Source organism: Typha latifolia, chromosome 12 (assembly GCF_019914945.1).
Source record: "Typha latifolia isolate L0001 chromosome 12, TyphaL0001v2, whole genome shotgun sequence".
Lineage (NCBI taxonomy): Eukaryota > Viridiplantae > Streptophyta > Magnoliopsida > Poales > Typhaceae > Typha > Typha latifolia.
Genome location: NC_133097.1, coordinates 10337737 through 10365553, shown reverse-complemented (window position 1 = coordinate 10365553; position 27817 = coordinate 10337737). Strand labels below are relative to the sequence as shown.

Here is a 27817-nt window from a genome sequence, read left to right as displayed (position 1 = left end):
ACTAACTATAGGTTTCATCAGTCCAGCAACCCATGACATAGTACTGAAAATACTCAAAGGTATGAGGATTGAAGATCTCCCACCTGGAACACAAATTATATAAAACTTATTGCACCCTAATACAGCTATAAAGTAAAATAAAATCAAACAACCAAGGACTGCCAAAAAGTACAACATTTTTGTCCAAACAAACCCAGGTGCTCGCGTGCACGAACAACATCTATGAATGGGTCCTGAGCCCTTGCCCATCTAGAGGGCCTCACCAATCGGCATGGTTGTGGGTCCTGTCAGCTAAGAGCACCACTGAGTTAGAGAGGGTTTGTGGCTGTAGAGCTACTACAATAGCAATAGATCTGGCAGAGAACCGATGGCAATATGGCGACTAAGCTTGGGTGGTGGCGATGGTAAAGAGGTGACGATGGAGAGCAGCAATGACGAGGGGGTTTTGGTCAGATCCTAACATGACAAGGGAGGTAGCAAGGGCTTGGAACGTAGTAGGCTCAGATCCGAAGAAGGGGTAGTGGCAAAGCTCGAGTTCGTCAAGGGATAGGAGGAGAAGGAGAGCAAAGGTGATAGAGAGGGGCGGTAGTGGCGAGTGGGTCTTTGGAGATAGAGAACGCCGAATAAGAGTGGCAGCAATGGTTGCGGTGAGTAGCGGCTTCGGCATGATGGTGAGAGGAAAAGAGCTCGGAGAAAAGAGGGAAAGAGAGGGGGGGAGAAGAGAGAAAGGGAAAAGGGTGAAAAATAAGAGAAAGTAATGGAAAAAGAGAGAAGTAGGTTCTCCCCTCCCCTAGCCCATCAGCTAAGAGAAGGGAGTGAGGAAAGCTTCACTAATGGTCGACGAGAGAGAAGATATCCTTTGATAGAAAGAGGAGATCCTACGCCAAACCCTAGCAGAGCTAGGGCTGGTGCTGGGAAGCTAGAAACCAACGTCTCCCTTTTCTTTGTAACTTTATAATAATAACAATCTGGAGGCCGCCAATTATATAGTGATATGCTGTTTATGACATTAAGATATTCATTCATATTTTTATTTAAATAAATTATTGAGAATAACTGATATCAATTTCATAAAATATTAGAATTTTAATATTATTTATTAATGAATCGTATTTAAAATTTTTGAGAATCGGTGTTACCTGAAACATCCAAGTGCAAATTGGAGGATTTTAATATATCAAAATTAGAAATATAATTTAATCTTAAGAAATAAAATTCCGTTTTATTTTTCTTTTCTTTTTCTTGGCTGACTACTGACCCAACTCAAACCTCAAATTTGACCCATAAAACAAAAACCACATGCTCCAACGAACTAAAACCAATGGTCAACTCCTTTGGTCTAATTTCTGGTCCCTTATCAATAAGAATCCACGTAGCTTCCCAATCTCGCTTCTCTCGAGAAGACCTTGTCCTTTATTCCTATCTCTGGTTCTTAGGATAAGCTTCGCGAGAGGTAGAGAGGGGAGAGATGGGAGGAGGAGCCATGAGAACCGTGGCGAAGGCCGCCTCGATCGGCGGCTACCGCTCCGGCGTTGCCTTCGCAAGCAACGCCGCGGCTGCAGTCAGCCGGAGATCCTCCAGACCGGCCACAGCTACCATACCCGCCGCAACGACGGCGCCGGTGGAAGGAGGAGGATCATCGATCTCGCTTCTATCCGGCAAGAAGAGCCGGAACGAGGCGACGGTGGTTCCTCCGGCATCGCAGTGCCCGTCGTGGGAGGTCGATGACTGGGAGTTCGCTGGATGGGAGGAAGAGGAGGAGGGATCCTTTGATTTGATGACATCGGCTCCGAGACTCGTGTTCGGACCTGTACCTACACTAGAAGAGGCCAAGGAGGCGACCTCCGATCTCAAAGACGCCCTCGACAAGTAATTTGCCCCCTAATTTCCATTCAGATTTATTTATATGTTTGTCCAGGTGATGGAAAATTTTGATGTGGTTTTGGTTGGTATATATTAATTTCCAATTATTTGATCAATAATTTTTTTGGTAATCCTTTGATTACTCAAGAATGGATGCTCCTTTCAATGGTATCTAAGGGCCAGCGAATTGCTAATTCTTAATTGGTTAAAAGAAGTGGTTGCTGGTTGAATCAATAGGAAGTTCTGGCACAGATAGGTTCAACTTCTTAATTCGTTTGCTTTCAACAGTGGATTAACAAGTGGATATTTTGGAAGAAGCGAAAATACTTTTTGCAATTTTTGAATGTTAGTCATGTCTGCGAGTAGAATTTGTTGTTACAAATATGCTACGGAGCATGTAAACATTTTTGTGATACGGCCACACAGATATGATGATACAAATAAATATTGAAAATAAGGATACTGTGTGTTAAAAAAGGTAGGGCTGACAAAATAATCAAGCTGGCTCGATAAGGCCTGAGCTTGATCACAAGCCGGCTCAATCAAGTAGGTTCGAAATAATTATAATATATATATATATAAATTCTGATTCTATCATATCTTTTATAAATACATGAATATAATTTATATTTTTGAATTAGGCCTTATTTTAAGCTTGTTTCAAGTCTCAATCAAGCTCAATTTAATTTAACCTTGATTAGGCTCAAAATTTGGCTTGAGGTGATTAAGGCTTGAAATTGCTTATTGATCGCCTCTTTTAGGCTCCGGCTTAGCTCGAGCTCAAAATTAGTTTGAAATTGGCATGAATTGAAATAATTTTAATTCAAGTTTGTAATTACAAATTTAGGCTGAAAATTATTTTCAATTCAAGTTTGATCAGAGCTAGGCTCGGTTACACTCTAGTTAAAGCCTTCAAGGTATGCAATTTACATATAATTTGCATATGTTCTTATATATATGTATACCTAAACAACAATATATTTTGCATTATCGTATTTTAGTTACATCGAAGATTTTGCTTGAAGAATGTGATAATTTATATCCAAGTCTTATTTCAGGACTGCAATTTCTTTGACTTTTCCTTGTTAACATATATGACAGTGTCAGTATATCCACAGAATATATCTTATTAATGGTTCGCTTGTTTGTTTTGCAACTTTGGCTCATACGGACATGGTATATCTTACTTGTGTAATCAATGCTCAAGTAAACTATCTAATTTTTTGTCATGTTGATGATTGTGGATTTTTAGGTGTAGAATTATCAACTTGAAGGGAAATTTCTGCTTTATCATTTGTATGTGTTATATATTAATTTACTGATAAGATGACACTTTTTAGGGTATACTTCTCTGAACCTGTTGATGAGGTTCCCGGGAAGCATGGCGAGGGCCAGAACACTCTTGAAAGTGCATCAGTCATTTCCGTAATGCCTAGGCATGTTGTTCAGGCGTTTTCCTTGCTTCAAGGAAGCTCTGAGGCTCAGGTTTCATGGATTCTACTGAATCTGTATCTTACTATCTGTTGCATTGACATAAGCTTCATATATGCGAACCGATGCATGATTTCCTACCTCACACGGGCATATCCTTCATACTGAAATTGGAGTTCCTTCTCACTGAACATAAGAGTTATCCTCTATGCAGAATGTTGTTGCTTCACTTGCGTCTGATAAGAACGTCTGGGATGCTGTAATGCAAAATGAGAAGGTTATAGAATTCTACAGGAACCACCAGTCGAGTAAGAACTAGTAAACTCCGAGTGGCATTTCTTTTTCTGGTGATTATTTTATCAATGATTAATCTTTGGTATCCTTGCTGTGGTTGCCTTCTAAAGCAGATGCAGTTTTAATTGAATCTGTCTCCGAGAGTGCACTCTCAGAGGGATCTGCGGAGAACTCTGATGATCCTTCTGCAGACACATTCAGAAGCTCAAGTTTTAAGAACTTTGTTGATAACATCCAGAAGAAAGTGATGGAGATGGTAGGCAATCTATCCAGCTTCCTTCAAGATTTTTTTGGTACCTCGGGAGAGGCTCACAGCACTAACTCAAAATCAGACAGTAGCACATCTAATTCCTACGTAGATGTTGCCCTCGGGACATCCTTCATAGGGTTGGCTATAGCAGTGATCATGGTGGTTCTGGTGAAGAGAGGATAAGTGAAGAGGATTTCATATCTGGGTCTTGTATATAAACTAATGGTATGGGGTTGTATAATCTGTCGAGAAAAACAAACTTCAAACTCTTGTGCATCCTGTTGATATGTTTGTATAACCTTATAAGAATTTTATGGAACATAACATGGTCCAGAATGGAAATGATCAAATTATGCTATATATGCAAAACAAGTTTCATTCCTGATCTGTTGGAATCATTAATTGTCTTTTCTTGGTTTGTTATAAATAAGTAATAGCAGATATTGTTTTTGTGAGGACATAAATCGGTAAGTATTTGTGACCTTTGTTTTGCTTATTTATTGTTGCCTGTCACTCCACATGATTTTGCAATGCTTTGTTATCACATGATACTGATTTCATCTGTGTCTAGGCTTATAAAATTTTGCACGACAAAGACTACTTGGAAGCTATTACCGTCTCTCTCATTTCAAATTTCAAGCGAGTGCAGTTCCAATCACGTTTAAACAATTTATAGATAGATATATATATATATATATATATATATATATATATATATATATATATATATATATATATATATATATATATATATATATATATATATATATATAGAAACGAGCAAATAAGTAATACCAAAAAATAATAACCTGAAAAATATAACTCCTCTCAACTATCAAAAATATTTTATCTTTTAACGTCATAGACAGAGTTAAAAAATAACTAAATTGCTCTTCAATTTTGGTTAATATAAAACTCTATCTAAATAGCACGCGACTTGTACGTATATATAAATGGTAAATATATTTTATTTTTATTATGTGATTATCACATGATAATTTATAGATGTAAATAGTTAACATAAGCCTAATGTAAAGGGTGAGGTAAGGTAATTTCAATAGTTTAGGAAGTTATTATGTACTAAAAATATATTTTAGGGGGTTATTACGAAAAAAGATGGTAGTCCACTGGGGTTAAAAGGGGAGCTATCTCAAAATATAAACATTGTCTGTAGGTGATCATAGTAGCGTCTAGCGAGGCTTAATTGCATAATTGCATAGTCTTACAACAAACCAAATGATTCAATAATAACTATTAATTTTTCTCTCTTAATTGAACAGTTAAAATTAAATAATACTAAATAAAATTAACCAAAACTACTAGAAGTATCGGTCACTTTTCTAAATCGTAAGAATAAATTAATTATATTTTATTTCTCTTTTAGCTATCCATTTTTTTTATAAAAAATAAAAAATAATAATAAATTGGTCGAAATTGACAACTCACAGTAAGGAAATACTTAAATTCTACATTTTTTTATCCATTAATTTAGTCACATGTGTAAAATATCTTATATAGCCTTTAACTTATTATGAGATAAAATTATTTTAAATAACTAATTGGTTAGTATCTAATCATTACTCTAAAACAAAATGGTAGGATGGGCCTACTGCATCCCGTGGGCCCAGTCCGTGCTAAATCGTCTTTCTATTGAGCCATCGAGGAGCACAACTCGGCGGGATGCGACAGCCGAGAACACCGGTGGTTGTGGCTCGCGATGTCGCCATTAAAATCGAAGAAAGCAGGAGCTTAAAGGGGTTTTACTCAGGTACCCATTTCCTTGATTCGTCTCACTTCTATCCCGGATTTGAACTGTTTGTGTCTCCTCAAAATTGGATTTTGGAGCACGGTAAGGGACGAAAATTTTGTGTTTGGATTAAGTCTGTTGTAGTTTTTTGGATAACTGGGAGAAAATTTGTGATTTGATGGTACCAAAGCCGTTGGCTAACAAATCTGTTGGAATCTAAAGCTTGATCAACTTTTTCCCTTCAAATTTTCATCTCCTATTTGACTCATCAAATTAATTATAGAATCTTGTTAAGGATGTTATTAGAGTGGCGGTGCACATTATTTTATCGCTATTCTCAAATAGGAATTATTTCCAGCTATTTGCCTGATTGTGATTTGCAATGAATACAGAGATGGACATGCATTTTAACAAATTTCTAAACAAGTTAGATTCTGTAATCTAGTTCAAGGATTTTGTAAATGAATCTGTAGAGGAGCTGCTAGTATTCTCAAGAAATTTTCTGAACCACTGAGAAGATGCTTTTGGTATCCTTGTAAGGTTGTTTTTGTAGTCTACATAATAGAGACCAAACCTCACCATATATCCTGAGTTCCATTCCCAGTTATCAAGTAGTGACCACACAAAATAACCGTGCACGTTACATCCATCCTCCCTGCATTGACTCAATTAAGAAGATCTCTAGTTAGGGCAAAGGAATGCAGCTGAAAAGAGAATTAAGTACCAATGTAATCTCTGCACTGAAGCTGAAATCTTGCCTTATTGCAGAGTGCAAGTTTGAAAGGTAGTCATTATGATACTGTATCCTCTTGTCATCCTTTAACATTTTCTCTAATTTGGCAAATGGTTTGTTTGCGTCATCCATACCTGTGGCACATTATCTGTTCTGTAAAGCCCTCTGAAATTTTAAACAATTAGCTCGATTTTGCAAGATCGTCCTTACCATTTTCTGTTATGATAGTCAATGGATTTCCATATTTCTCCTTGACATATCTCATTAATTTTCGGATACCCCATGGGACTATGTGCAACCAGTGAGATGCTGCCTGAAAGTAGCATAACAGAGCTTAGTGAGTGAAAAGTAATTTTGAAGCCTTGAAATGTAGTTGTTGCAACATACACTTTCTCCGATTCTCTCTCCATGTTTAAAAGCTGTTAGAGCATGAAATAAAGTAATTAATGATCATAATAAGAAAGGATTAATTTAAAGTATCTTTCTGTTATCGAGTTTTACGAGTGGTTATAACATCCACATCAGCTGAAGCATCGCCCATTAGAAACTTCCTTATTTTGGTTCGATCATTCCTTGCATATAATGTTGTGTAGTGGTTTATGCCTACAAAATCCAATGAACCAACTAATAGATTTGATGCCTCAGTTGAAAACTGGGGTAGCCTGTCACCCACAAGATTTTGCATTGACATAGGATATTGCCCGAAGATTAGGGGGTCCAGGAACCTGCTTGCAGTTTTGCCATTAAGTTTCACAATCAAAATACCAGCGTTATCTGATCAGGTGAATGAGGAATTATATTACCATCCAAGTTCAAAATCCATTGCTCTCTGAGCTGCTTCAATGTCTTCATCTGCATCAGATATTGGTTCATACCATTTGGAGTCTAGGGCAATTCCAACAGCACCTCTTTGTTTGTCCTACAACTCAGTAGATGGAACATGTTACGATTGCTGTTTTTAGCAATACCCAATAGGAATCATTCTCTAGAGTGGATTACCTTAAAATGAAGCTTGTAAGTATGGAATGCTTTGGCATGAGATAAGAGGATATTGTGAGCAACAATGTATGGTTCAGTTGATGATTTACCCTCTCTACATAACAAGTGAGATAATATAGAGCACCTTCCCGGAGCTTGGATGCCAATGTCATAACCTTGAATCGAGAACCCATGAGGCTCATTGAAAGTTATCCAGTGCTTTACTCGATCTCCAAAAGCTTTGAAGCAAGTATAGGCATAAAGATCAAAGTCCTCACTGCATTATAGGGAGCTTTTACTATTATATTATCAGTTGAATTGATCAATGGTTCTGTTATTGTTATCCTTACACTATTTGTCTGCTCAACCAGCCACCATATTTGTTTTCCAGTGCCTGTGGAAGATCCCAGTGATAGAGTGTAATGTATGGCTCTATGCCTGAGAGACAAGAAAAACACAGTACATGAACCACACATCACATACATTAGTAACCTCAATGATTATACAGCTGACACTCTTAAGAGAAAGGTTACATGTAGATGACCTTTGCCTATCAATGCATCTATGAGGCTGTTGTAGTGGCGTATTCCTTCTGGATTTGGCTCTCCAGTTCCATCTGCAAGTGGAATTATGTGACTGATCACCTGGAAGGTGGAAAGTGAAAGAGAATATTTGTTTGTAAAACCATTGGTTCATACTCGGGAAGATCCGTGACCACGAAATAGAAAACCTGTATGCATCCATGCCCATCTCCTTCATCAAGTTCACATCAGTCTGTAGATCAAGAATAGTGCCTCTTAAACTAGATAGATGGTTTTAACATATTTCATCAACTGTTTATATTGCTGGAGGAAGTGAAGTACTAAAATTTGCTTGTTCCTAGGTCCAGTATGGTGCGTGTTTCTCATGAGGGGATTCATGCTCTAATAGATGTATATAAGGATGCTTATGTATGCATCATGCGTGCATGTATAAATAATGTATCTTGGTTGTATATTCTTTTGCCATTTTTGAAATTGATTGTTACTTGCTTTAATCAACAATTAGTAACTTTTTATGCAGGGAAGTGCAGTTGAGCGGAAGATGTTGGACTTTACTATAACTAAGGTGCTATTAGTAGATGAAAAGAAATGCTAGTTAGATGATTCTATAGGTTCCAGTTTTGTCTAGATTAAGCAGAAAGCTGCATATGTAAGATACTTTTTAATCCTTTTCCTCTTTGCAGGGAAAAGGAATGCTCTGTTAATCCATATTATTCATGAAGAAGGATACTCCTATAGCACTCAAAATTGGCGTGCTACTGAAGAAGGGAGGTTTATATCTCCAACCACTTAAAAGTGCAGTTAGAATAGACACAAACTTAGCTTGCAATAAAGAGTTGAGCATTAATGCCAGAAACAACTCTAGTTATTTCTGATTGTACTGGTACTACTCATCTGTCAGCTTCTCAAAGTCTTATTAAGAACATTGTATAAGTGAATGGCTGCCATTCTGGTCAATAGTAAAGTACGGTTGTTGCGCTGGATGTTTAAGATCATCTAAATGCAATGTATATGTGATTATTTAATGAGTTGCCACTTGTAATTATTACAAGGAGTCAAATGAAGTTTTCTCCTAAAAAACCATTGACTTGACCTTACAAAAGGGTCACATTTAAAAAATAAAATAAAAAACATTGGAAGGTCTTATATTTTGCTGGCAGTCTCATCTCAAGTCCATTGAATTGTATAGTTTATAGAGTTGCATTCATGGTCGACCAAGAGATGTGGAAGATAAGAAAGAATCTCCATATGAGAGCTCGACGTGTATATATCTTGTCTTATTCTTCTTCTCCTATGAACGTGCTTCTATATCCTATCTTATCTATCCTCACATGTGTCCAAGTCTAACAGCTTAGACTTTATCGATCGGATGATTGATTACGGCAAATTATGATCATGCATGTATTAAGGTGACAGTTAAGAAGCTAGTTTTAGAAGAAAATAAAAAAAGCGAGACAAGAACAAGTTCCATCTTAGTCGTTCATAGCTAGCAACGGACACAAAAGCAACCTTAGATTTGTATCTATTAATGCTAATCTTAATATAACGATACTAAAAATTAACAGCTAATTAATCAGTAACTAGAGAAACAAAATGTTTGTGGCATTGGATACTCTACAAGAATCACAACTTACCTTATACCGATGAAACTGATCGACTGCAACATCTGCATTGCTGAAATCCAAAATCCTCCCTACGTACCCAAAGACATATCATAGTTGCATTAATATACGTTTATATTATAAGGTTGCCAACTCTCTAAAATTGTAACTCATCTTTGGCACACCTGGTCTTCTTGCAAAAGTATCCCATATGCTATCTCCTCGTCTCCCCTCGTTCACAGCTCCTTCATACTGGAATTCAATCAACACTAACATATATTAGAATTCAAACTCAGAAAGCAAAGTATAATTAAGAAGATTAAAAGCAATAAAATTGTTTGTAAATTCACACCTGATATGCCGAAGACGCCGTGCCGAAGACGAAACCAGCCGGAAAGTTGACTCTACTTAAAGCCTCGGTAGCTGTAACGAAGCTGAGGAGAAGAAGGACTGCTGCTGCTGCTATGAAAGGCATGGCTGGGCTCTCTAGATTCTTGCAGCAGGTTCTTCAGTTAATGAAAGTGTATCAAGGCATAGGATTCTATACTTGTTAGGATGTAATGTTCTTAAGTGTGAGTTGCAGGTGCAGGTACCTTTATAGCTATATATGCGTTGTGGCTAAGCAAATGACTTGTTGAACTCAAATTAGGTGAAGAGATGGTGATGGCTTGGGTGTTTGATGAAGGAAAGAAAACTAAAACTCCAAAGATGTGACAAAATGAACAATATCCAAAGCGATGGAAGAATGATGAAGAGGAGGGTATCACACCAATAACTATTTCATATATTCATAGCTCTATATACACAAAAGAGCTTAATGCTTGCACGTTTGTTTACTGAATTATACCTTCGGGGGAACATCATATTGGTTGTTATCAGAGAGAGACGTCCCCTTCCACAGCAATGGGCATGGAGATTGGAGAATCCCATTCTAGTTTTATGCTTTTAATTTAGTTTTCTTCTAGTATGTCTCACAAAGACTATTACCCTAATTACTTTAGTAAAAGATAGTGTTGGTGGTTACATGACTATTTGATTAGGCATAAGCATGAATAGTATAGTTCGCCATCCCAGCATTTATTTTATTTTATTTTATTTTATTTTATTTTATTTTATTTTATTTTATTTTATTTTATTTTATTTTATTTTATTTTATTGGAACGTGTCAAAGTAGTGTGTGTGTGTGTGTGTGTGTTTTTCTATTTTACTCAATTTAAGCCTCATTTATTTCTATACATTTGTAAATTTAATTATGGTAGAGTTTTGTGAAGTTATTTCATCCGATTAGCTCATTATCGAATCATTGGTTCGGGCAATCTGACTTTAAAATTAGGCTCGACTCAATTTAACGGTTTTAGAATCTGACTTAAAAATTGGCCAATGGGAAATTAGTTGAGATCTTCATTACTTGAAAGGACAATTTAATCCCATTAATCATATAACTCACTCCCTCTTGTGTTTAATCAGGGGCATCTCCGTCTTTTGCGGCTTCGAGTTCGAGGAGAGAAAAAAGAGGGGGAGGAGGGAGGAGAAGGGCGAGAGTGATATGGCGGCAGCAAAGGCTGGATTCCGGCGGCTATTCTCCATTTCCACCTTCACATCTCCGAATATCGGCGTATTTCCACAGAAGGCGGAGCCGTCCATGAACCTCTTCGTCTCAGGCTAGTCCTACGTCTGATCCCTTTGATCTTTGGACGTTTAACCTAGGAAGATTGTATGTTTCTCTCTTGTTCTCGCACCATAAGAAAAGCATTTTACCATTTTTGGAGGCAAGATGGTGGAAAAGAGAGGTTTTTCCCACTTGGCCACTTGGGTATGCGAAAGCAACCTACTTTCTGTTGTCACGACCTTGCAATCGTATCGGAAAACTATTGTTGATTGGCGTTTCAAGAAATGTTGTTTTTTTCGTGTTCGCCCGATGAGCACAGTTTATGGAGGAATAACCGACGTCTGTTCTTCCCCCAACATCGTATTATCTCAATTATGGATGGCCTAGACCTCTTCGTCGGTGTTATCTTTTTTATTATCTATTGTTAAGAAACATGCCATCCATGAAAACCTATTTGTGATTTCTAATATTGGTTTAAGAGTATGAACTATTTAACTATGGTTATCACAAGTTAAATGGTGCCAATATGAGAAGAGTGTGATATCGTTATGCCAATTGAGTATTGTAGCACATTGCAGAAAAGAATCAAAGATTCTTAAATTGTTGTTGTTGTTGTTGTTGTTATCACATCTCCATCTTGTACTACTGTATTGGTTAAATGATGGTGCACTGGTCCAGTTAATTATTTCCACTAGCATACCGAATTTAAATCTTCAACGACTCCACTAAATACTACGATGCTCCCTCCCTCTCACATACTACAACTTTTCTTTACCTCTTTCTGGCAATCATAACCATTCTTTCTTTGATCCAAACCAAAAGTAGGTTTGTTTTTACTTATCGTTTGATCGGAAATGTGTTTGTATTCATTTTTCTTATTTGTAAGAAAACAAGGCAGTATCAATCTATTGTTTTCCACGTTTATCGTATTCTCTCTTCTGATATAAATTTATCTGCAGGACTAAGCAAGCGCACTACAACGGAGGGACTTAGAGATGCTTTTGCAAAGTTTGGGCAAGTTGTTTATGGTAATTTACTAATTGTGGATTCTTTTCACATTTGTGCAACATATTACATTTGAAAGACACTTATTTCAGCTGATGTGCATATTGCAGCTAGAGTTGTGACAGACCGTCTTTCAGGATATTCTAAAGGTTTTGGTTTTGTAAAGTATGCTACGCTTGAAGATGCTGCAAAAGGCATAGAGGGCATGGATGGCAAGGTATTTTATAGGAAGCTTATTAAGGATGAGCTAATGATACATGTGTTCTGACTGCTTCAAAATTCTGCTTGCAGTTCCTTGATGGGTGGGTTATCTTTGCCGAATATGCTAGACCGCGAGCACCATTGCAGCCTGAGCCACCATCACCATCAACACAGTCTTGGGAGTCTCCACCTTCTTCTCAGTAGAGCTCAAAGAAAATTTTATACTCTACTTCTTAGGTGCTTGAAATGTTAGCCCAAAAAAAGTGTGAACAAAGCCTTTTGTTGTTGTACCTCGAGGATTTTACTTGATTATGTTAATATGAAAAAGTGTCTCATTCTTGTGATGATCAGAATCTCATATGCCAGTGGGCATTGTGAACTTTTTGACGTGTAAGCATTCGTTGTGAAATTTTGAGGCAGGTTTTTGCAACTCATAATAGACCACATTCTATTGTGTTCTTCAAACATTGTCTTCCTTTAATCCGTAGCAAGAGAATTTTCTTTACTCCAGTCATAGGGGTTGCACCGGGCCGGGTTGGCCTACGCCTTGCTTAGGATGGATTGGGCTGAATGGGCCGGGTAGAGAAAACTAAACCCGATCCGAATCATGGCGGATAATATACTATTAACTATGTATTTATTAATATTAGCGGACTCGGTTTCACTTCCTTCATACCCGCATCGAAGCGTACCCGTTTAATTCCCCAATTCTCTTCTGCACATTCCATATTATAGGTTTCTCTCCGTTCTGCCCTAACCTTCTGCGATCTCCCTTCCAGGTTCTCCTTTCTTCTTCGTCCTCGTTTCTTTTATGGGTCTTTTTTCTCGTACTACTTGGGTTTTTTTACTTCTCATAATTTTCTCGTGATATTATCGTCAAGAAACTTATCTAATCCACTATCCTGTTGCTTCACCCAAGAATTCTGTTGGAGCATAAGCATAACTGAGTTATAGGAGGAGTGTGATAGAATCTCATTGTAAAGATCATACCTTTATGGAGTGGAACGATTACTTTGCTTCAGTAGACTATCATAATAGATGCTATCTCTGGCTTTAGATTGATTAAGTTTCTGGGTTTCAAGCAGGCGTGATCGTGGTCAAATTGTGAGAAATAAAGGAAGTTCTATATTGAGAAATGGAGTTGGCAGATAAGGCAGTTGGCTTCATGCTATCTGCGATTAGTTTGTCAATTTTCACCTATTATACCTTCTGGGTCGTCATTCTGGTCAGTTATTTTGGAGTGCTCTTCTATATTGATGTGCCTGATTGCCATTGTTCTTTTCTAAATTATGAAACTTTATAATTTGTTTTTCTTTCCTCCAGCCATTTGTGGATAGCGATCACTTCATACACAAGTACTTCCTGCCACAAGAATATGCAATCTTTATACCCGTATTTGCTGGTGTCTCACTACTCAGTTTCTTATGTGTGTTTATTGGCTTTGTGATGCTAAAGTCGAAGAAAAAGAAAGCTTGATCTGATCGTTCATCTTAATTGATTGCGTCTTTCTTCTTTTCCTTTTCCACTTTGATTGTAATTCACTGTTTTTGCAAAATGGAACACATGGTGCATGCCTGCTTAGATGGGATGTAACAATTCTAACAAGCTAACTTCTTTTTCTGAAAACACGTTTAGCTTTTTCCTCTTTTCTCTTGATTATAGAACTAGTTTTTTTGTTATGATTCAGTGAAGGTTACATAGCGACTGCCATTTCCTGCTATTTAAATTTAGTATTATGTAGGAGTGTTCATCACAATTTGATCTGATTATGAGAAAGCAGAAACACTGACCCTGTGTATTACCATCATCAGGAGGCTGTGTTTATTGTGTAGTTTCTTTATTACCTGATTTGTTTCAAACCTCCTGTATAATTTGCTTTGCGCAAAAGTTCATAAAGAGGTTCTATAGATAAAGGATGAACTCTTGGATTCTGGAGTCTGGATTGTGAAATAGGAAGGAGCAGAAAAGGTGTGGATGGAGTACAGTGAAGGCTGATCTTGAGGGTGGCACCACGTCTTTAGTTATAGGTTGATATTGACTCTTGAGAATGTCATAATATTTCTTGCAAGTGCATGATTTAACTCAAGTAGATGATGCAGGAATATTACCATATACATACCGCCACTGCCCTTCTTGACTAATTTGGATTTTGAAACTTGATTTGAGCTTTTAGATGGATGCGGCTAAGCGAACATTTCAGTGTTGCTGAAAAGATGAATTACATAGTAAATAGGAATAATAACTGTTACGTTTGTGTACTTCATTGATGGACCTGAATTATACTGATTAAGAGTCAATCTATATATTTCATTTAATTTAACAGGTGATTACCAGGTTCACAACACCAGGTGTGGTCATGCTTAACACTTAAGGTCATGTCTTGATCTTGATGTGATGTACTAATTGGTTTCGATGCTTGGTAAAAAAGGGGGGCAAATTTTTATATGATTCTTGTATTTCCTTTAATGTAATGTTAAGTTCTAGGAGGTAGAAGGCCTCCACTGGCCTTAAACTTTTTATGTAATGTTAATCTAATTCTTAGTCGTTGCTTTAATTTGCTAATACTATCTGTTTCTTTCCTTGCTAAAAAATGTCACCCTATGTACTTGAATATTTAAGTGACAGTAAATAGGTTATGAATATCTCAAAAGCGTGGTGCAGTCAATATTAAAATGTTAAAAAGTTTTAATGTAAGTAAGTCCCTGGTAAATCTATGGAGTTCCTCGGCTTCCTTCGCCCTTTGCCCACAAAATTCAGGCATACCCAATTCGTATGGCAATACCTTCCTATACGGCTGGTTGAACGTCTCCGGCAGGTAGAACGACTAGATGCTGCCGGCGATCCCACAGAATCCAAAGATTAAAATTTAAAAAAAAAAAAAAAAAAAAAAAAAAAACGGCAGCTCTGGGGCGCCCATCACGACCACCACTGCTGCACACTCGAAGATGGTGACCATCGTGTGTAATGTGTCGAGCGCCCACGCGAGGCTTAAAGAGCAACAAGTGCCAGCATTTAGTTCAATTTATAATATTCATAAATTATGAGGCAGCAAAACTTTTTAGGTATTAGTTATACAAATATTTTTTTTTTAAATAGAAAGTTTTATGCCACGTCCAACATGAACTGCCAACTTTCCAATGGTTTTATGCCACGTTATGGCCTTATCGGGCTAGAGAGAAGGGGGGTCGAGCTTGAAGGTTCAAAGCCCATCAATGGTGGCCCAGAATGTAGGCCCCTACAAGTAGTATTCTTTGCGTGAAAGAGAATATAAATAAATTCATATGCATAATAAAGTTATTTCAATGCACACACAACAAACAAAAAGAAAGGCACCAATTGCCTCAGTTTTAATGAACAATCGCATTGAGAATATTATGTGAAGTCTTCTTATAAGCGATTGCAATTAATTATCTCATAGTTATTAGACATATCCATAGGAAAAATGAGTCGATGTTATTTTCTCGAATAATGTCCCAACTGCAACTTTTCTTTACTCTTATAAATAAGAATCCCTCCTTTTCTTTAACTTTACTTTACTTTTTTCTTTTAATTTTAAGATTTAACTCGTCTCCTCCTCATTCCTCCCACATTGTAATTGCCAAGATATCACGCAAAACCCTAGCGGATGACAGCATCGGTACGAACTTGTTAGGACTTTCGAAGGCTTTCAGTCTTCATTATACATTTATACTTCCTTTCTAGTATTATTAAGTCGATTCTAAGATTCGTTGTATTTTGGTTTTGGCATAAATCTTAGTTTCTCTTCGGTCATTATAGTAAATTATCTTTTTGCTAGTTATTTGCATCATGTCGTAAATTGCAGCTACAGAAACCTATTTTGTTCTATTATCATGATATAAACCTTTGATCTTTGATCTGATAGTATTGTGGTATGAAACCGAAGGATGATAGCAGAGCTTTGATTTCATGCGGCGTCTCCTTCGTTGCCTTCAGAATGGGGAGTTGATGTATCTTATTAGTTTCATTTCTGGAGCTGGGCCATTTGATGTTGACCCTGTTGAATTGGCTATCCAATCGAGACTTGTTCGTGGTCAATGCACAAGGATACCATTGTGATATCTGACCTTCCATTTTATTCAACCTAGATAGGATCATGGGATGTTAACTGGCCACCATTTCAGTTGATTGGGTCAAGCTGGGGATCTCTTTCCTGAGGAACTCTCATGGGGGGTAGGTACTGCCCAATTGCTAGCACTGGAGGTCTTTTGAGGAAATGAAAGGAGTGCCATGGGTTTTGATCATAGGGGTGACGATTGGCGTGGTGATTGGGTTGCTTTTGGCTGCAGGAGTGCTGTTCTTCATTAGGTTACGTAGGAAGCAAGCACAAATAAGGAGCAACAGTTTGCAGCGAACATCAGGAATCCCTCTCCGCATTAATGGTGTCGATACTTGTACAGAACTTTCAGATTCAACTGCAGGACAGAACTCTCCTGAAATTTCTGAAGAGCATGCCACATCTCTCTGGCTGAAAGGGCCTAAGAGGAAGAGCGTTGTTTCATTATCTGGAATACTCAGATATTCTTACAAGTATGATCACTTGTGCTATATTTATTCTTTCACCGATCAATGCTTTAATCTGGTGATCTCCTTGCTTGCAATGATTCATTAGCAAATAGTTTAATCTTGTGACCTTGAGGATGATGTACTTTGCTAATGAATAGTCTGCTGGTATTGCTTATTACAGCTTTGATTATCTATACGTTTTCTTATGTGATTGCTGGCAAGATATTGTAGATATAACCTGCTTGTCTATTTAGATCTAGTTGATTGTTGCACTGATGAAGGTTCCCAAGTTTCACTGAATTGTTCAAGGTTTTAGGATGTAAACCTGACTCCGCTGAGCTTCTTGCAGAAAGTCACTTGAACTTATTATTTTGATTGGTTTTCTTCTTCTTCTTTTTCAAACTGAGGATTCCTACAGTTTCTCATTATCTAAAAGCAGGAGCCTTCTGTAGCCTGTAGTAGGAAAGGATGAAGGAAATGGGTCCAAGACTTTCTTACTTTGTTTCCATGGGATACATTTTGCTTGGAAGTGGCTGGCAGAGTAGAAAGTATGCTATATGATGAAAGATTGAAGGAATTCAAGTTAATATATTTATTACTAGCTAGTTCATTCAGAATTTAAAACTGATGGACAAGGACAACCTATTTATGATTTTTGCATCTTTCAATAATGAAAAACTTCCCTGGAGATTCTTTACGCTCATATAGTTCATTTTTATTTTTGATAACTATCTATGGGATCAGGATCTAGTTATTCGAGAATCTACCATATCTGTCCATTGGCATTGATTGATGCTCATAAAATAATTCCTTTTGAGATCAGAAGTCCTTGACAAATTCTATTTAGGTACTAATAAACCTGGTCATATGCTGTTGGAGCACTGTTACTGATTGTTTTGAACTAATTTGACAATATCCTTCCCCTGTTTATTTACATCTTACTTGTAGTCTGTTTGAATAAATTGTATTCCCATCCTTAATGTTGGTCTACTATTAGGGATTTGCAGAAGGCAACTGGTAATTTTACAACATTAATAGGTCAGGGGGCATTCGGTCCAGTTTATAAAGCTCAGATGCCGTTTGGTGAGACTGTAGCTGTTAAAGTGCTTGATACTGATTCTAAGCAAGGTGAGAAAGAGTTTCAAGCTGAGGTAAGTTTAATCATTTTCTATTTCCATCTCTTCATTTGACTGTTACAGAAATTTCAGCTGTGCGGATTAGGAAGTTTTCCTTTATTTCTACAGGTTCTACTTCTTGGGAGATTACACCACAGGAATCTTGTGAACTTAGTGGGCTATTGTTCTGAAAAGGGGAAGAATATGTTAATATATGCATACATGACTAATGGGAGCCTTTCTTCTCACCTATACGGTATGTTTTTGCTGCATTTGATTCTTTAAACTCGGCGACTAATGAACTACATCTTGATGCGGAGCTTTAAAGCTTGTGTTTGAAGATCATATATTCCTGTTATTGTTGATGATCAAAATTTGCAGTTTAATTAAAATATATGTGGTGTTTAGAGTCATGCTAGCTAGAGGGACTTGCTAGAGAAAAGGGCGGCAGAGAAATACATAATCTGCTCCCAAATAGTTAGGATTTGAGAGTCAAGACCTTGTTATTCTTCTATAGATATCTATAGTGCTGACCCTCTGGTCCTTAACTCAGTATAGTGTAATTTGAATCATAAAATGAGCTACTAGCAAAATTTAACCTTCTTCCAAATCTTTACTTTACTTCCGTGACATCAATTGATGATTAAATCAAGCAGGCGAAAATAAGGAGCCACTGAGCTGGTATTTGCGGGTCAACATAGCTCTAGATGTTGCGAGAGGTTTGGAGTACCTCCATGATGGTGTAAGATCCCTTTTTTATGCTTTACAGAAAAATCCTCTGTATTGGCAATTTTCTTCATATGGTTTTGCGTTATTTCAGGCTGTCCCACCAGTGGTGCATCGTGACATCAAATCTGCCAACATATTGCTGGACCATTCCATGAGGGCAAGAGTATGTAAACTGTAGTGCATCTTGGCTCCATAATGCACCAGCTAACTGGTCATGGTCCTCATAATCATGGCACTTGAGATTCTTTTCTGAACATTCTTGCAGACTATGCCATGAATATACGTAATCATTATTCTAGCCTGGCATCCCAAACTCATTTACTCTACCCATTTGAGGGGCAATTTCATGATTTATGGAAAGTTTAAGTTTTCCTGACTGTAGGATAAGGTGTTGCGATGACAGATTCTACTTTCTTACACAGTTGTAGGACCCTGTTTTCATGAATCTTTCTAACTGTATCGGTGCTTTTGATCAAGTGTTGACAACCCCAACTGGCAATATCTTTGTAGGAAGAATAAATTTCCGTTTGCAATGATCATGTTGACAATTTGCATCCTTTTCATTGCTTGACTCAAATACTGAAGAAACATTCTTTAGCCAGGTTGCTGACTTTGGTCTCTCAAGGGAAGAAATGGTTGACCATCACGTATCTAATGTCAGGGGAACTTTTGGCTATCTTGATCCTGAGTATGTATCATCAAGGTCCTTTACAAAGAAAAGCGATGTCTACAGCTTTGGTGTTTTGCTTTTCGAATTGATTGCTGGCAGAAACCCTCAACAGGGACTCATGGATTATGTTGAGCTGGTAAAATCCCTATACTCACCTTTGTTTAGTTTGTATGTGGATATTACAGTTGGAATTTCTGAGGTGCATTGTCTAATCAACTTTTACCTCATAAAGCTCCTGTTTCTTCTCAAAAGGCTAGTAGCCAACTGCATATACCTTCCACTAGGATTTGATGATACTAATGTACTCTCTCTCTCTCTCTCTCTCTCTCTCTCTTTATATGTGTGTGTGTATATATATATATAATTAATCAGGAAACGGCTAAATGAAAGAGCATTGCAGCCTTTTTTCCTATGCATAAAACAAGCAAAATTATCTTATCTTAATCAACACTGCATGCTCTATGTAGATTGTCATTTTCAGATATAACCATCAATCTTGACAGCATTTCTCCCAAGCTGTTACATTGCTTTGTGGGCAATGTTTCACATTATCTTTTTCTCTGTTAGACTGATTCTTGTTCCTTTGTCAGCTTTATAAATTATCAGAACATTTATCTATTCGAAGTCCATTTCAATTTGCCATGCTGATAAAATAATCAAAACTAACTTGTGAAATAGGCTGCAATAGGTACTGAGGGAAGGATTGGATGGGAGGAAATTGTGGATTCCCAACTAGATGGTGCATTTGACGTTGAGGAACTTAATGGCATAGCAGCAGTAGCACACAAATGTATCAACCCAGTATCCAGGAAACGACCTTCAATGAGAGATGTAGTTCAAGTGCTGTCCCTAATAATCAAACGAAGGCAAAGCAGAAAGCATCTTGGCAGGAGGTTCTTGCCTGTCACGTCGGAAGAAGGATCCATAGATATAAATCCTTCAGATCATCAGTCTTCAGTCCATGAACATCATAGAGAGGACTCTATTGAGAGCTTGCCTGATATGCCAGATGTTTGACAAACTTCATCTACTTCTTTTTTTTGCCTCTTTTGTTGCTTTATCATTCTTTAGTCTGTTGATAGTTATGCTCATCACATCTAGAATACTACGGATAAGGGGGAGAATGGTTATTGTGGCTATGCAAGTGATTGATCGGGACTCAAAAATGTCCCATAATTTCTATTTTGTAAGATGAGACTTTTGTGTAACTAGAAATACAAAGCATTTACTTATAGCTTGCATCTTCTTATGGACCATTTGTAAAATTATCTTAAATTAGCTAAATGGGATTCTAAAATCCTCTATAAAGGAACGAACTCTCATCCCATTGTTTTGTTTTTTTTTGTTCCTTTGATCTTTCACTTCATTCATGTGGAAGTTGTATTCTTGTGACAAAAGAAAAAAGTATTTTGTAACAAAAGAAGAAAAAAAAATTGGGTGGAGCTTCCTGCATAAAACTTTTTAAATAATAACCTAAAATTAATTTACTAATTTACTAACAAGTGGACAGAACTACAAATTGCCAGGATAGGTTTCTACAGTGTACGAACTTGGCATGCATATATAACCTTACGGTATGTAAGACACACATGTGAGCTCCATTCTCCCGAGGCTTTTGAGAGCTTTATCCATTCGGAAACGAAACGAGAGAGAGAGAGAGAGAGAGAGAGGAGAGAGAGAGAGAGAGAGAGAGAGAGAGAGTTCGATGGCAGGAATGGCGGTGCTCCAGAGTTCGATGGCTTCCCTCTCCATCTCCTCTAATTCTTTCTTGGGGCAGCGCTTCGCTCCCCTCCTCCCCTCCTCCTCGGTTTGTCCTATTCTCCCTTTTCGTTTCTCCTTTCGTTTCTACCATTTTATTCCTTAATACTTGCCAAAATTCTGAGTTGGTTTAGCGATTTTGGTTTCTGGGTAAATGTTGTTCAATACTTACGTTCTAGTTGTTTTATTTAGACCCATTTCTTCTCAATTCTCGTTTAACCTGAGGAAATAATAGTATATAGGTTGATTCTTACCTATGATAAGGAATTATCAGTATATTGCAAATTGATTCCTTTTCTCGAAAAAGAATAATCACTGAGGATGCTGAAAGTTTGCATACCTTTGCAAGAAGAAAATTTCTATCTTATGTAGGCTAAAATCTTGTTCTTAACTAAATGCCTGAGAATTCCAGCAAGTAATGAGTTAATACCAGAGTTGCCTTTGCAGAGAATAAGCAATCTTAATAGGAGAAGAAAGAAATTATGAAGATAGAATCAAGTCATCAACCAGAGCTTATAGAAAATTGATCTATGATGCTCGCAAATCACATACAAGTACCTCAAACTTGTTGATGGTAAAGGGCGAGTGCATTCATCATTGCTTCCTTTTCTCGTGATCTTTTCTTGTCAAATTACAGTTTTGGAGAGATGAAATGCTGTCATCATGCTTGCTTAGTTTTTGTTTCCGTAACTTTTATTGGCATTCTACTTTTAAATCTTTGGAGATTTTCTTAAGTGAAATGTATACTTGCAATAGTGATTCTTATGATGAGAATGTTAAATGATACCAAATTTTCTTAGGACTAAAATGGGTAATAAAAAAACAAGAAAAGGAAGCACTATGGCATAATACCTAAGTTGATGGAGCCAACCTTCTAGTTTCACCAACTGGACCTAGTAGTGATTAGGAGAATATTGCATTTCCGGTTATTTCTTATCAGTTGAGCTATTAAGCTAGTAATTTTTGTCAACGTATTTCAGAGTACATGAAGGGCTCCTTCCCAACTCCTCTCAGTCTATATGTTTGGAGTAGTTATAATGATGTTAATATCTTAGTTAACTCTTGTAGTACATGATAATATGTATCTTAACACCTGTGGCATGTTGACCTGCAGATCAAATTTCTGGATAAGCCATGTCCAGTAGTAATGAGGGTCAGTATTCTACTTTCTTCTACTTTGTATGAGAAACTTTTTCTAATTTCTAAATGCATTGCCTATTATGGTACTTAACAAACTTTTATTAGACATGCACACATGTGTTTACATCCATGGATGCTTCTATGTATCTTAGCTTAAGCGATGGGAGCGTAAGGAATGTAAACCGAACAGCTTACCTGTGCTCCATAAGATGCATGTAAAGGTTGGGGACACGGTAAAGATTATTGCAGGTCGTGAGAAAGGAAAAGTGGGAGAAATAACTCAAATCTTCAAGCATAACAGCACTGTGATAGTAAAGGACATGAATTTAAAGACAAAGCACATGAAAAGCCGAGAACAGGGTGAGCCAGGTCAAATTGTGAAGGTGGGCATTCTTTTCTCCAATTCTGATACAAGAACAACCAATTTACCTCAACTACATTTTCTTTTGTTCTGTACTGATAGCTTAAACATCCATAAATGTTCCGTAAATAGATTGAAGCACCTATTCACAGCTCAAACATGATGCTTTACTCAAAGGAACAGAATGTAGCAAGCCGAGTGGGGCATAAGATCCTTGAGGATGGCAGCAGGGTCCGTTACCTCATTAAGACTGGTGAAATTATTGACAGTGCAGAGAACTGGAAGAGGGCGATTAAAGAAAGAAAGGAGAACAAGGAAGCCAAATCATCTTAACATAGAATAGCCAGAGCTGACTTCGTCGTTTATGTTTTCATTCACTTCATTACATATATTCTATGTTCTTGCCCCTTCCTCTCATGTTTAAAGAATCATTGTTGTCGCTGCTATATTTCTGCTTTTTGTTGATCTTTTGACATCAACAAAGCATTTCTTTTTTTCTCTGTTGAATGGAAATGCTTGCTACTATTTAATTCATATTTGTGATGCGTGACAGTTAATCGCAGCAATGCTATTCTTTAAGCACCAGCTAAATTACTAGAGATGTGAAGGGCCATTGATGGCATTAAGCTCTGCGACTAGGAATTACAACTTTACTAAATGTATGAAAAAGTATAGCTAATTGATCATTTGATTGTATCATTTGCTACGAACAGAAAGAGAAAAGTACAGTACTTCGAATGGACTATTTACAGTTGTAAGTAGTCATAAAAATGAAGCTGTATATATATATATATATATATATATATATATATTATCAAATATAAGATTAATGTAGATAAGCAATTAAGTAAAATGGTATGGACAAAAAGAAAAAAAATTCGTGATTAAATAAAAATGAAAGAAAGTGTCAGAAGTGGGATTTGAACCCACGCCCTCTCACGAGGACCAGAACTTGAGTCTGGCGCCTTAGACCACTCGGCCATCCTGACTGTGTTATTAAAACAACATGTGATTAATAATGATCATCTTATTATGGTATTTTAATCATTCACTTTAACAAATGCAGTCGGACTACAAAAAGGTCGATAGCAATACAACATAATCAAGCGTTTGACTTTTATAATAGTTGCGAATAGCTACTCTGGAGAGTAATTATCCATTTTGATTTCATCATGCGGGCACTCATAGGTTGACTTTCAATTAATGTAAAGAAGCTAACAAAATAGAAGAGACTGTTGAAACAGCAAAAGATATTTCATTGCTCGACAAATTTAGTCTACAAAGAGGAAGAGGTCAAATTTGAAATATGGGGTACAAAGGGGAAAAAAAAAATTCCTAGTCATCATCTCCAGCGGTAGCCTTGGATGAGGCAGTGCCTGCCTTCTTCGGTAGGAGAAGGTTGTGAATGTTTGGCATCACACCACCATTGGCGATTGTGACCGCTCCCAAAAGCTTGGATAACTCCTCATCGTTCCTCACCGCCAACTGGATGTGTCTTGGGACTATCCGAGTCTTCTTGTTGTCCCTTGCTGCGTTTCCAGCGAGCTCAAGAACCTGAGACATTGTTCATCAAATGTATTAGGCAAAGAAATCCACTAAAATTTTAAAACCTTGAGCAAAATAAGAGGTTAAATTCAACTCTAAGACTACACAGATTATAAACCAAAGTATAGGTGAATAAACAGATCTAGCATACCTCAGCGGCGAGGTACTCGAGGACGGCGGCAAGGTAAACCGGAGCTCCGGCACCGACGCGCTCAGCGTACTTGCCGGCCTTGAGGAACCGCGCGATCCTTCCGACTGGAAATTGGAGCCCGGCCTTGCTGCTCCTCGATACGGCTTTCTTTGACGCGGCGGATCCGATCGCCTTTCCCCTTCCGGCCATGGCTTCGTCGGCGAAATCTAAGAGGGGAGAAAGATTTGTTGCTGATCGAAAGACGCGATCTCGCTGGATTCTTCGGGCTCGATATTTGTGATTCACTGCGATCTGTCGTCGGATTAATATTTATAGATAAGAGGGAAGGGGAGGGAGGTTTCGTTTGGCCAATGAACGAGCAGCACACGGATCTCCATCTCTGACCGTTGATCTGATTTCTATTGAACGGTCGGATGCAGTTCTTTGGTTCTCGCTAATATACATGGAGATATATGGATATAATCACGGACACGGGCCCATCTGTTCACAAAGTTGCTATCGCCTTCTTATCTGATGCCTATCATTGTTGTGTTATATGCCTTGACCCCACTATGTAGTTTACCTTTTTTTTTTTTTTTAATATCAATTCTCTTATCTTTTCCGTCATCAAATTATTTAAGTTTTCTTCTTTGTGTTGTGTGGGTTCTCTTTTAATTAGATGTCCAAGAAATGCTATCCCTCTGATTCAGGCCCATCTATGCGGCCCACCTAGCCCGTTTTTGTAGCTCCTCGTACGAATTAATCTGATACCCAACTTTCAGTAGAAATTCCATCTCCTAAAATTACTCTGAAATCTACGCTAATATAGATCATTTCTTTCAGATAAGATCAAGTAGACAGTGGTTTTCATCAGCCATAGGCCGTAGCCATATATATATATATATATAGATGGAGTCGTCGCAATCTCATCTCTCTCCCCTCGACTCCCCTTTTCCTACATATCTACAGTTGTTTTGCCACCAACGGTACTCTTGGTATAATTGAATCAATAAGTTATGGAATGGCGGGGAGGCGATGAAGAATGCCGTCTTGAGATGTTTGCTCGCCTGTCGAGCTCTGCGTCGATGGCTGAGAGAGACTTGATGATCGGAATTTGTTTGGGCCCACTCCATAACATTTCCTTCTCCATGTGCAAGCAGTAGCTCTCAAAGACGCGAGAGCTAACCGCAACTTCAAAGTCCAGCAAGAAGAGCAGCTCCAGCTCCAATTTGTTGAGCTCTGCATTACTCACCCCTCCCACTCTAGCGAAGAATGCATTATTATGATGCCTGTAATATATAGAGAGATATGAGCAAGCGGCCAGAGAAAGGATCGATCATAGGTAATGTACGTAAGACTTAATTTGCTACACTCAGGCAATTGGCAGACCTTGACTGGCTGGAAATTAAAGAATAATATAAGGTTTTGATTTAATTTGAAATCCATTAATGACCACGCGAGGACTGATAAAGAAAGAAAGGGGGAAGGGAGAATAATAATCGAGAGCATACGTGTCGTCGAGGACCTTGGAGGCGATCAGGAGGCTTGTAAGGATTAGACGGTGGACGTTGAACGACATCACCAGAGAAGCCGGGTGCCGGTGGGCCGTCCGATCGATGTACACGAAAGCCACCACGAAGCAAGACGGATCCATCCCCGTGTACCGTTGGATCCTCTCCAGATACTTCCCCACCGCGATGCTCGGCGCCCGAGCCGACCGGAAAGCGGCCAAGCCGCGGCGCCGCAATCCAGCCTCTGCCGCCCAATCCGGCTCCTCCGCCTCGATCCGATCATTCCGAGCTACCAGTCGCTCGAGCACGTGCGCCAACATCGCCAGCTCGTGAGGCGGCGGCGGTGGCTCCTCCGCCGATTCGCGGCCGTTATACATCTAGAAATAACAAGTAGTCCCTCGCCTCTCTCTATCTCGTCATCGCTTTATGATATCGAAGTCACCGTTAACTTCACGCGCTCTTTTATAAAACATATTTGCAAATCGCCACCCCCTTTAATTATATTTGGAAAAGAAGTAAATATCCACGTAGACTTATAAAATTTCTCGTTTTAAGTAGTATTGCTACCATCGTGGAGAGACAGAGAGGAAATAAGAATCACACAATATACCATATATATATATATATATATATATATAGATATACTCTGTAAATTAAGAGGATGTATTCTTTTGCAAATATTTCATGATGAGGGGTCTTAATGTAAGTAATGATTTGCACAAAGAATTGAGTACTGTATTTTAGAATTACAGGAGTGAGAGGATATGGGTTTAATACGGGTGGATGGGATACGTTATCCAGTGGATACGTGAACATGATAGGCCTACACGCCTGAGAGGCTTCTCTTTATATGTCTGTAGGATAATAGAGGCAAAAGAGGAGATAAGGTTCTGATAATAAGATGGTGATAGATGATGGTTTGAGTTACAAACTTACGATGGACATGACACCCAATTGCGATGTCCATATATATGTCCGGTCGGGTCAACCTTGCACACTGCCAACAAACTTGGCCTGACCCAAAGTTGGACTATTAACTAGTGCAAATAGAAAAGGAGAGAGATATAAGAAAGAGCTAGATCAAAGTAACAAAAAAGAAAGGACTAATAATAGATTTGGATTCAGAAATACAGGATCAAAAAGTACCTGATGTCCAGTAGCTTTGTTGCTCCGGACATGCACAACCATATATTTACCATCTTACTGTAGTATAAAAGTAATAAATAATAGAAACATAAAAAAATCTTCAAAAGAAGAAGAGGGAAGAGGATAAGACTCGTAAACCACCCGCTGAGACGATAATGCAAGGAGAAAACTCAAATCTATAGCCACCCAAAACCTACCCTAGAAGTCGGTCTGTACTAATGGAAAAGATGAAAGAGGGGGCCTCCCGCCAACCTTCGTCCACTACCCCACCCTAAGACTAGTATGGAGTTAGAGGGAGGTGAAGTTGGATAGACTTAAACCTCTCTGGTGTCAATGTGCTATGAGGAGCAGACTTCATGTCATGCCCATGCGAAAGAGACGATGATGGAGGAGATGGGCAAAAGGTTGACTAGGCCTCTCGTTGGACTCCACTGTTTGCACACAAACAAAGAAGAAAAGGGGGAGGAAAGATGAAAAGAATAAGAAAAGAAGAGAATGAGAGAGAAGGAAAGGGAAAGGGAAAAAAATAGAGGGAGACCTATTCCCTCCTCCAACTCCAAGCCCCAATGTTGGCAAGAGAGACTCCTCAAAGGAGAGAAAAGAAAAAGACCCTAACAGAGTAAAATGGGAGCTCTGAGTAATAATATACTGATCATACGCTAATGCACGTCTGGGAAAATGCACACAAGTCACGTACGAGTCGACGTCGTAGTTACGAATGCAATTAAGCCCTCCCTCCATTTCGAAAGTACCCAACCAAATTTAGTCAAAACTATTTGAACAATTAATAGCCACCTACTCATTCATTACGTGCTTATCTTATTGTGTTATTTATTGGGCCAAGGCCCAAGGCTCCTTACAATATTGCGCATTTAATTTGTTAAGTTCGGACCCAATCTGGCCTGGCCCATTAATTTGGCGAGCCTGGGTCAGT

At 38.1% G+C, this 27817-nt stretch overlaps 8 protein-coding genes, 1 long non-coding RNA gene and 1 other non-coding gene across 18 annotated transcripts; 6 read left to right on the top strand and 4 right to left on the bottom strand.

Moving 5' to 3' along the window:
* The first annotated feature begins 1377 nt into the window (after positions 1-1377).
* Positions 1378-4223, top strand: LOC140798554 (uncharacterized). 2 transcript variants are annotated; one of them, XM_073152420.1, is made up of 4 exons: positions 1378-1869; positions 3204-3348; positions 3509-3602; positions 3702-4223. In XM_073152420.1, exons 1-4 carry the CDS (start codon positions 1469-1471, stop codon positions 4019-4021), a joined length of 960 nt encoding a protein of 319 aa, XP_073008521.1. In that variant the 5' UTR covers positions 1378-1468; the 3' UTR covers positions 4022-4223. The 2 variants fall into 2 exon arrangements, with proteins under 2 accessions (XP_073008521.1, XP_073008520.1); XM_073152419.1 differs by having other exon boundaries at positions 1391-1869; positions 3699-4223.
* A 1223-nt stretch (positions 4224-5446) lies between these two features.
* LOC140799290 (uncharacterized) lies at positions 5447-8883 on the top strand. The gene is made up of 3 exons (XR_012110973.1): positions 5447-5606; positions 8359-8403; positions 8522-8883. It is a non-coding gene; the product is annotated as an uncharacterized lncRNA (long non-coding RNA).
* On the bottom strand, positions 5956-10024 carry LOC140799289 (beta-glucosidase 25). Of its 2 annotated transcripts, XM_073153545.1 has the most exons (13): positions 9792-10022; positions 9625-9691; positions 9473-9531; positions 7995-8070; positions 7841-7912; positions 7647-7734; positions 7318-7573; positions 7122-7237; positions 6820-7043; positions 6706-6737; positions 6529-6631; positions 6344-6452; positions 5956-6240 (listed from the first exon to the last, which is right to left on the bottom strand). In XM_073153545.1, the coding sequence occupies exons 1-13, from the start codon at positions 9912-9914 to the stop codon at positions 6027-6029; spliced, it is 1539 nt and encodes a 512-aa protein (XP_073009646.1). In that variant the 5' UTR covers positions 9915-10022; the 3' UTR covers positions 5956-6026. The 2 variants fall into 2 exon arrangements, with proteins under 2 accessions (XP_073009646.1, XP_073009647.1); XM_073153546.1 differs by lacking the exon at positions 7995-8070 and having other exon boundaries at positions 7841-7940; positions 9792-10024.
* An 883-nt stretch (positions 10025-10907) lies between these two features.
* LOC140799050 (organelle RRM domain-containing protein 2, mitochondrial-like) lies at positions 10908-12598 on the top strand. The gene is made up of 4 exons (XM_073153172.1): positions 10908-11100; positions 12008-12076; positions 12164-12270; positions 12345-12598. Exons 1-4 carry the CDS (start codon positions 10986-10988, stop codon positions 12456-12458), a joined length of 405 nt encoding a protein of 134 aa, XP_073009273.1. The 5' UTR covers positions 10908-10985; the 3' UTR covers positions 12459-12598.
* A 343-nt stretch (positions 12599-12941) lies between these two features.
* On the top strand, positions 12942-13933 carry LOC140799257 (dolichol-phosphate mannose synthase subunit 2). 2 transcript variants are annotated; one of them, XM_073153479.1, is made up of 3 exons: positions 12942-13033; positions 13340-13479; positions 13578-13933. In XM_073153479.1, the coding sequence occupies exons 2-3, from the start codon at positions 13390-13392 to the stop codon at positions 13728-13730; spliced, it is 243 nt and encodes an 80-aa protein (XP_073009580.1). In that variant the 5' UTR covers positions 12942-13033; positions 13340-13389; the 3' UTR covers positions 13731-13933. The 2 variants fall into 2 exon arrangements, with proteins under 2 accessions (XP_073009580.1, XP_073009581.1); XM_073153480.1 differs by lacking the exon at positions 12942-13033 and adding an exon at positions 13048-13231.
* Positions 13934-15513: 1580 nt separating this feature from the next.
* On the top strand, positions 15514-20526 carry LOC140799256 (calcium/calmodulin-regulated receptor-like kinase 1). Of its 6 annotated transcripts, XM_073153477.1 has the most exons (9): positions 15535-15891; positions 16138-16445; positions 16562-16802; positions 17776-17929; positions 18023-18149; positions 18550-18635; positions 18714-18785; positions 19225-19428; positions 19971-20526. In XM_073153477.1, exons 2-9 carry the CDS (start codon positions 16439-16441, stop codon positions 20307-20309), a joined length of 1230 nt encoding a protein of 409 aa, XP_073009578.1. In that variant the 5' UTR covers positions 15535-15891; positions 16138-16438; the 3' UTR covers positions 20310-20526. The 6 variants fall into 6 exon arrangements, with proteins under 6 accessions (XP_073009579.1, XP_073009574.1, XP_073009576.1 ...); XM_073153478.1 differs by lacking the exon at positions 16138-16445 and having other exon boundaries at positions 15514-15891; positions 19981-20526; XM_073153473.1 differs by lacking the exon at positions 16138-16445 and having other exon boundaries at positions 15530-15891.
* Positions 20527-20889: 363 nt separating this feature from the next.
* On the top strand, positions 20890-23085 carry LOC140798440 (large ribosomal subunit protein uL24c-like). Its single transcript, XM_073152268.1, has 4 exons — positions 20890-21099; positions 22165-22203; positions 22343-22573; positions 22684-23085. Exons 1-4 carry the CDS (start codon positions 20998-21000, stop codon positions 22882-22884), a joined length of 573 nt encoding a protein of 190 aa, XP_073008369.1. The 5' UTR covers positions 20890-20997; the 3' UTR covers positions 22885-23085.
* Positions 23086-23456: 371 nt separating this feature from the next.
* On the bottom strand, positions 23457-23540 carry TRNAL-CAA (transfer RNA leucine (anticodon CAA)). The gene has a single exon. It is a non-coding gene; the product is annotated as a tRNA-Leu (tRNA).
* Positions 23541-23786: 246 nt separating this feature from the next.
* On the bottom strand, positions 23787-24538 carry LOC140798462 (probable histone H2A.3). The gene is made up of 2 exons (XM_073152296.1): positions 24248-24538; positions 23787-24105 (listed from the first exon to the last, which is right to left on the bottom strand). Exons 1-2 carry the CDS (start codon positions 24434-24436, stop codon positions 23887-23889), a joined length of 408 nt encoding a protein of 135 aa, XP_073008397.1. The 5' UTR covers positions 24437-24538; the 3' UTR covers positions 23787-23886.
* Positions 24539-25090: 552 nt separating this feature from the next.
* LOC140798461 (cyclin-U1-1) lies at positions 25091-27606 on the bottom strand. The gene is made up of 3 exons (XM_073152295.1): positions 27204-27606; positions 25738-26229; positions 25091-25515 (listed from the first exon to the last, which is right to left on the bottom strand). Exons 2-3 carry the CDS (start codon positions 26112-26114, stop codon positions 25233-25235), a joined length of 660 nt encoding a protein of 219 aa, XP_073008396.1. The 5' UTR covers positions 26115-26229; positions 27204-27606; the 3' UTR covers positions 25091-25232.
* Between the last annotated feature and the right edge of the window lie 211 nt (positions 27607-27817).

Coding starts and splice junctions, on each gene's coding strand:
- LOC140798554 (XM_073152419.1), top strand. CDS start 1,469: ATGGGAGGAGGAGCCATGAGAACCGTGGCGAAGGCCGCCTCGATCGGC. Junction 1,870..3,203: donor CTCAAAGACGCCCTCGACAA/GTAATTTGCCCC, acceptor GACACTTTTTAG/GGTATACTTCTCTGAACCTG. Junction 3,349..3,508: donor AAGGAAGCTCTGAGGCTCAG/GTTTCATGGATT, acceptor TCCTCTATGCAG/AATGTTGTTGCTTCACTTGC.
- LOC140799289 (XM_073153545.1), bottom strand. CDS start 9,914: ATGCCTTTCATAGCAGCAGCAGCAGTCCTTCTTCTCCTCAGCTTCGTT. Junction 8,071..9,472: donor ATCAGTTTCATCGGTATAAG/GTAAGTTGTGAT, acceptor CTTGATCTACAG/ACTGATGTGAACTTGATGAA. Junction 7,044..7,121: donor ATGGATTTTGAACTTGGATG/GTAATATAATTC, acceptor AACTGCAAGCAG/GTTCCTGGACCCCCTAATCT.
- LOC140799050 (XM_073153172.1), top strand. CDS start 10,986: ATGGCGGCAGCAAAGGCTGGATTCCGGCGGCTATTCTCCATTTCCACC. Junction 12,077..12,163: donor GTTTGGGCAAGTTGTTTATG/GTAATTTACTAA, acceptor TGCATATTGCAG/CTAGAGTTGTGACAGACCGT. Junction 12,271..12,344: donor TAGAGGGCATGGATGGCAAG/GTATTTTATAGG, acceptor TTCTGCTTGCAG/TTCCTTGATGGGTGGGTTAT.
- LOC140799257 (XM_073153479.1), top strand. CDS start 13,390: ATGGAGTTGGCAGATAAGGCAGTTGGCTTCATGCTATCTGCGATTAGT. Junction 13,480..13,577: donor CCTTCTGGGTCGTCATTCTG/GTCAGTTATTTT, acceptor TCTTTCCTCCAG/CCATTTGTGGATAGCGATCA.
- LOC140799256 (XM_073153473.1), top strand. CDS start 15,705: ATGTTATTTTCTCGAATAATGTCCCAACTGCAACTTTTCTTTACTCTT. Junction 15,892..16,561: donor CCTAGCGGATGACAGCATCG/GTACGAACTTGT, acceptor TTTTGGCTGCAG/GAGTGCTGTTCTTCATTAGG. Junction 18,150..18,549: donor CCTTTCTTCTCACCTATACG/GTATGTTTTTGC, acceptor TAAATCAAGCAG/GCGAAAATAAGGAGCCACTG.
- LOC140798440 (XM_073152268.1), top strand. CDS start 20,998: ATGGCAGGAATGGCGGTGCTCCAGAGTTCGATGGCTTCCCTCTCCATC. Junction 22,204..22,342: donor CATGTCCAGTAGTAATGAGG/GTCAGTATTCTA, acceptor TATGTATCTTAG/CTTAAGCGATGGGAGCGTAA. Junction 22,574..22,683: donor AGCCAGGTCAAATTGTGAAG/GTGGGCATTCTT, acceptor TTCCGTAAATAG/ATTGAAGCACCTATTCACAG.
- LOC140798462 (XM_073152296.1), bottom strand. CDS start 24,436: ATGGCCGGAAGGGGAAAGGCGATCGGATCCGCCGCGTCAAAGAAAGCC. Junction 24,106..24,247: donor TCGAGTACCTCGCCGCTGAG/GTATGCTAGATC, acceptor ACAATGTCTCAG/GTTCTTGAGCTCGCTGGAAA.
- LOC140798461 (XM_073152295.1), bottom strand. CDS start 26,114: ATGTATAACGGCCGCGAATCGGCGGAGGAGCCACCGCCGCCGCCTCAC. Junction 25,516..25,737: donor TCCAAGGTCCTCGACGACAC/GTATGCTCTCGA, acceptor TATATATTACAG/GCATCATAATAATGCATTCT.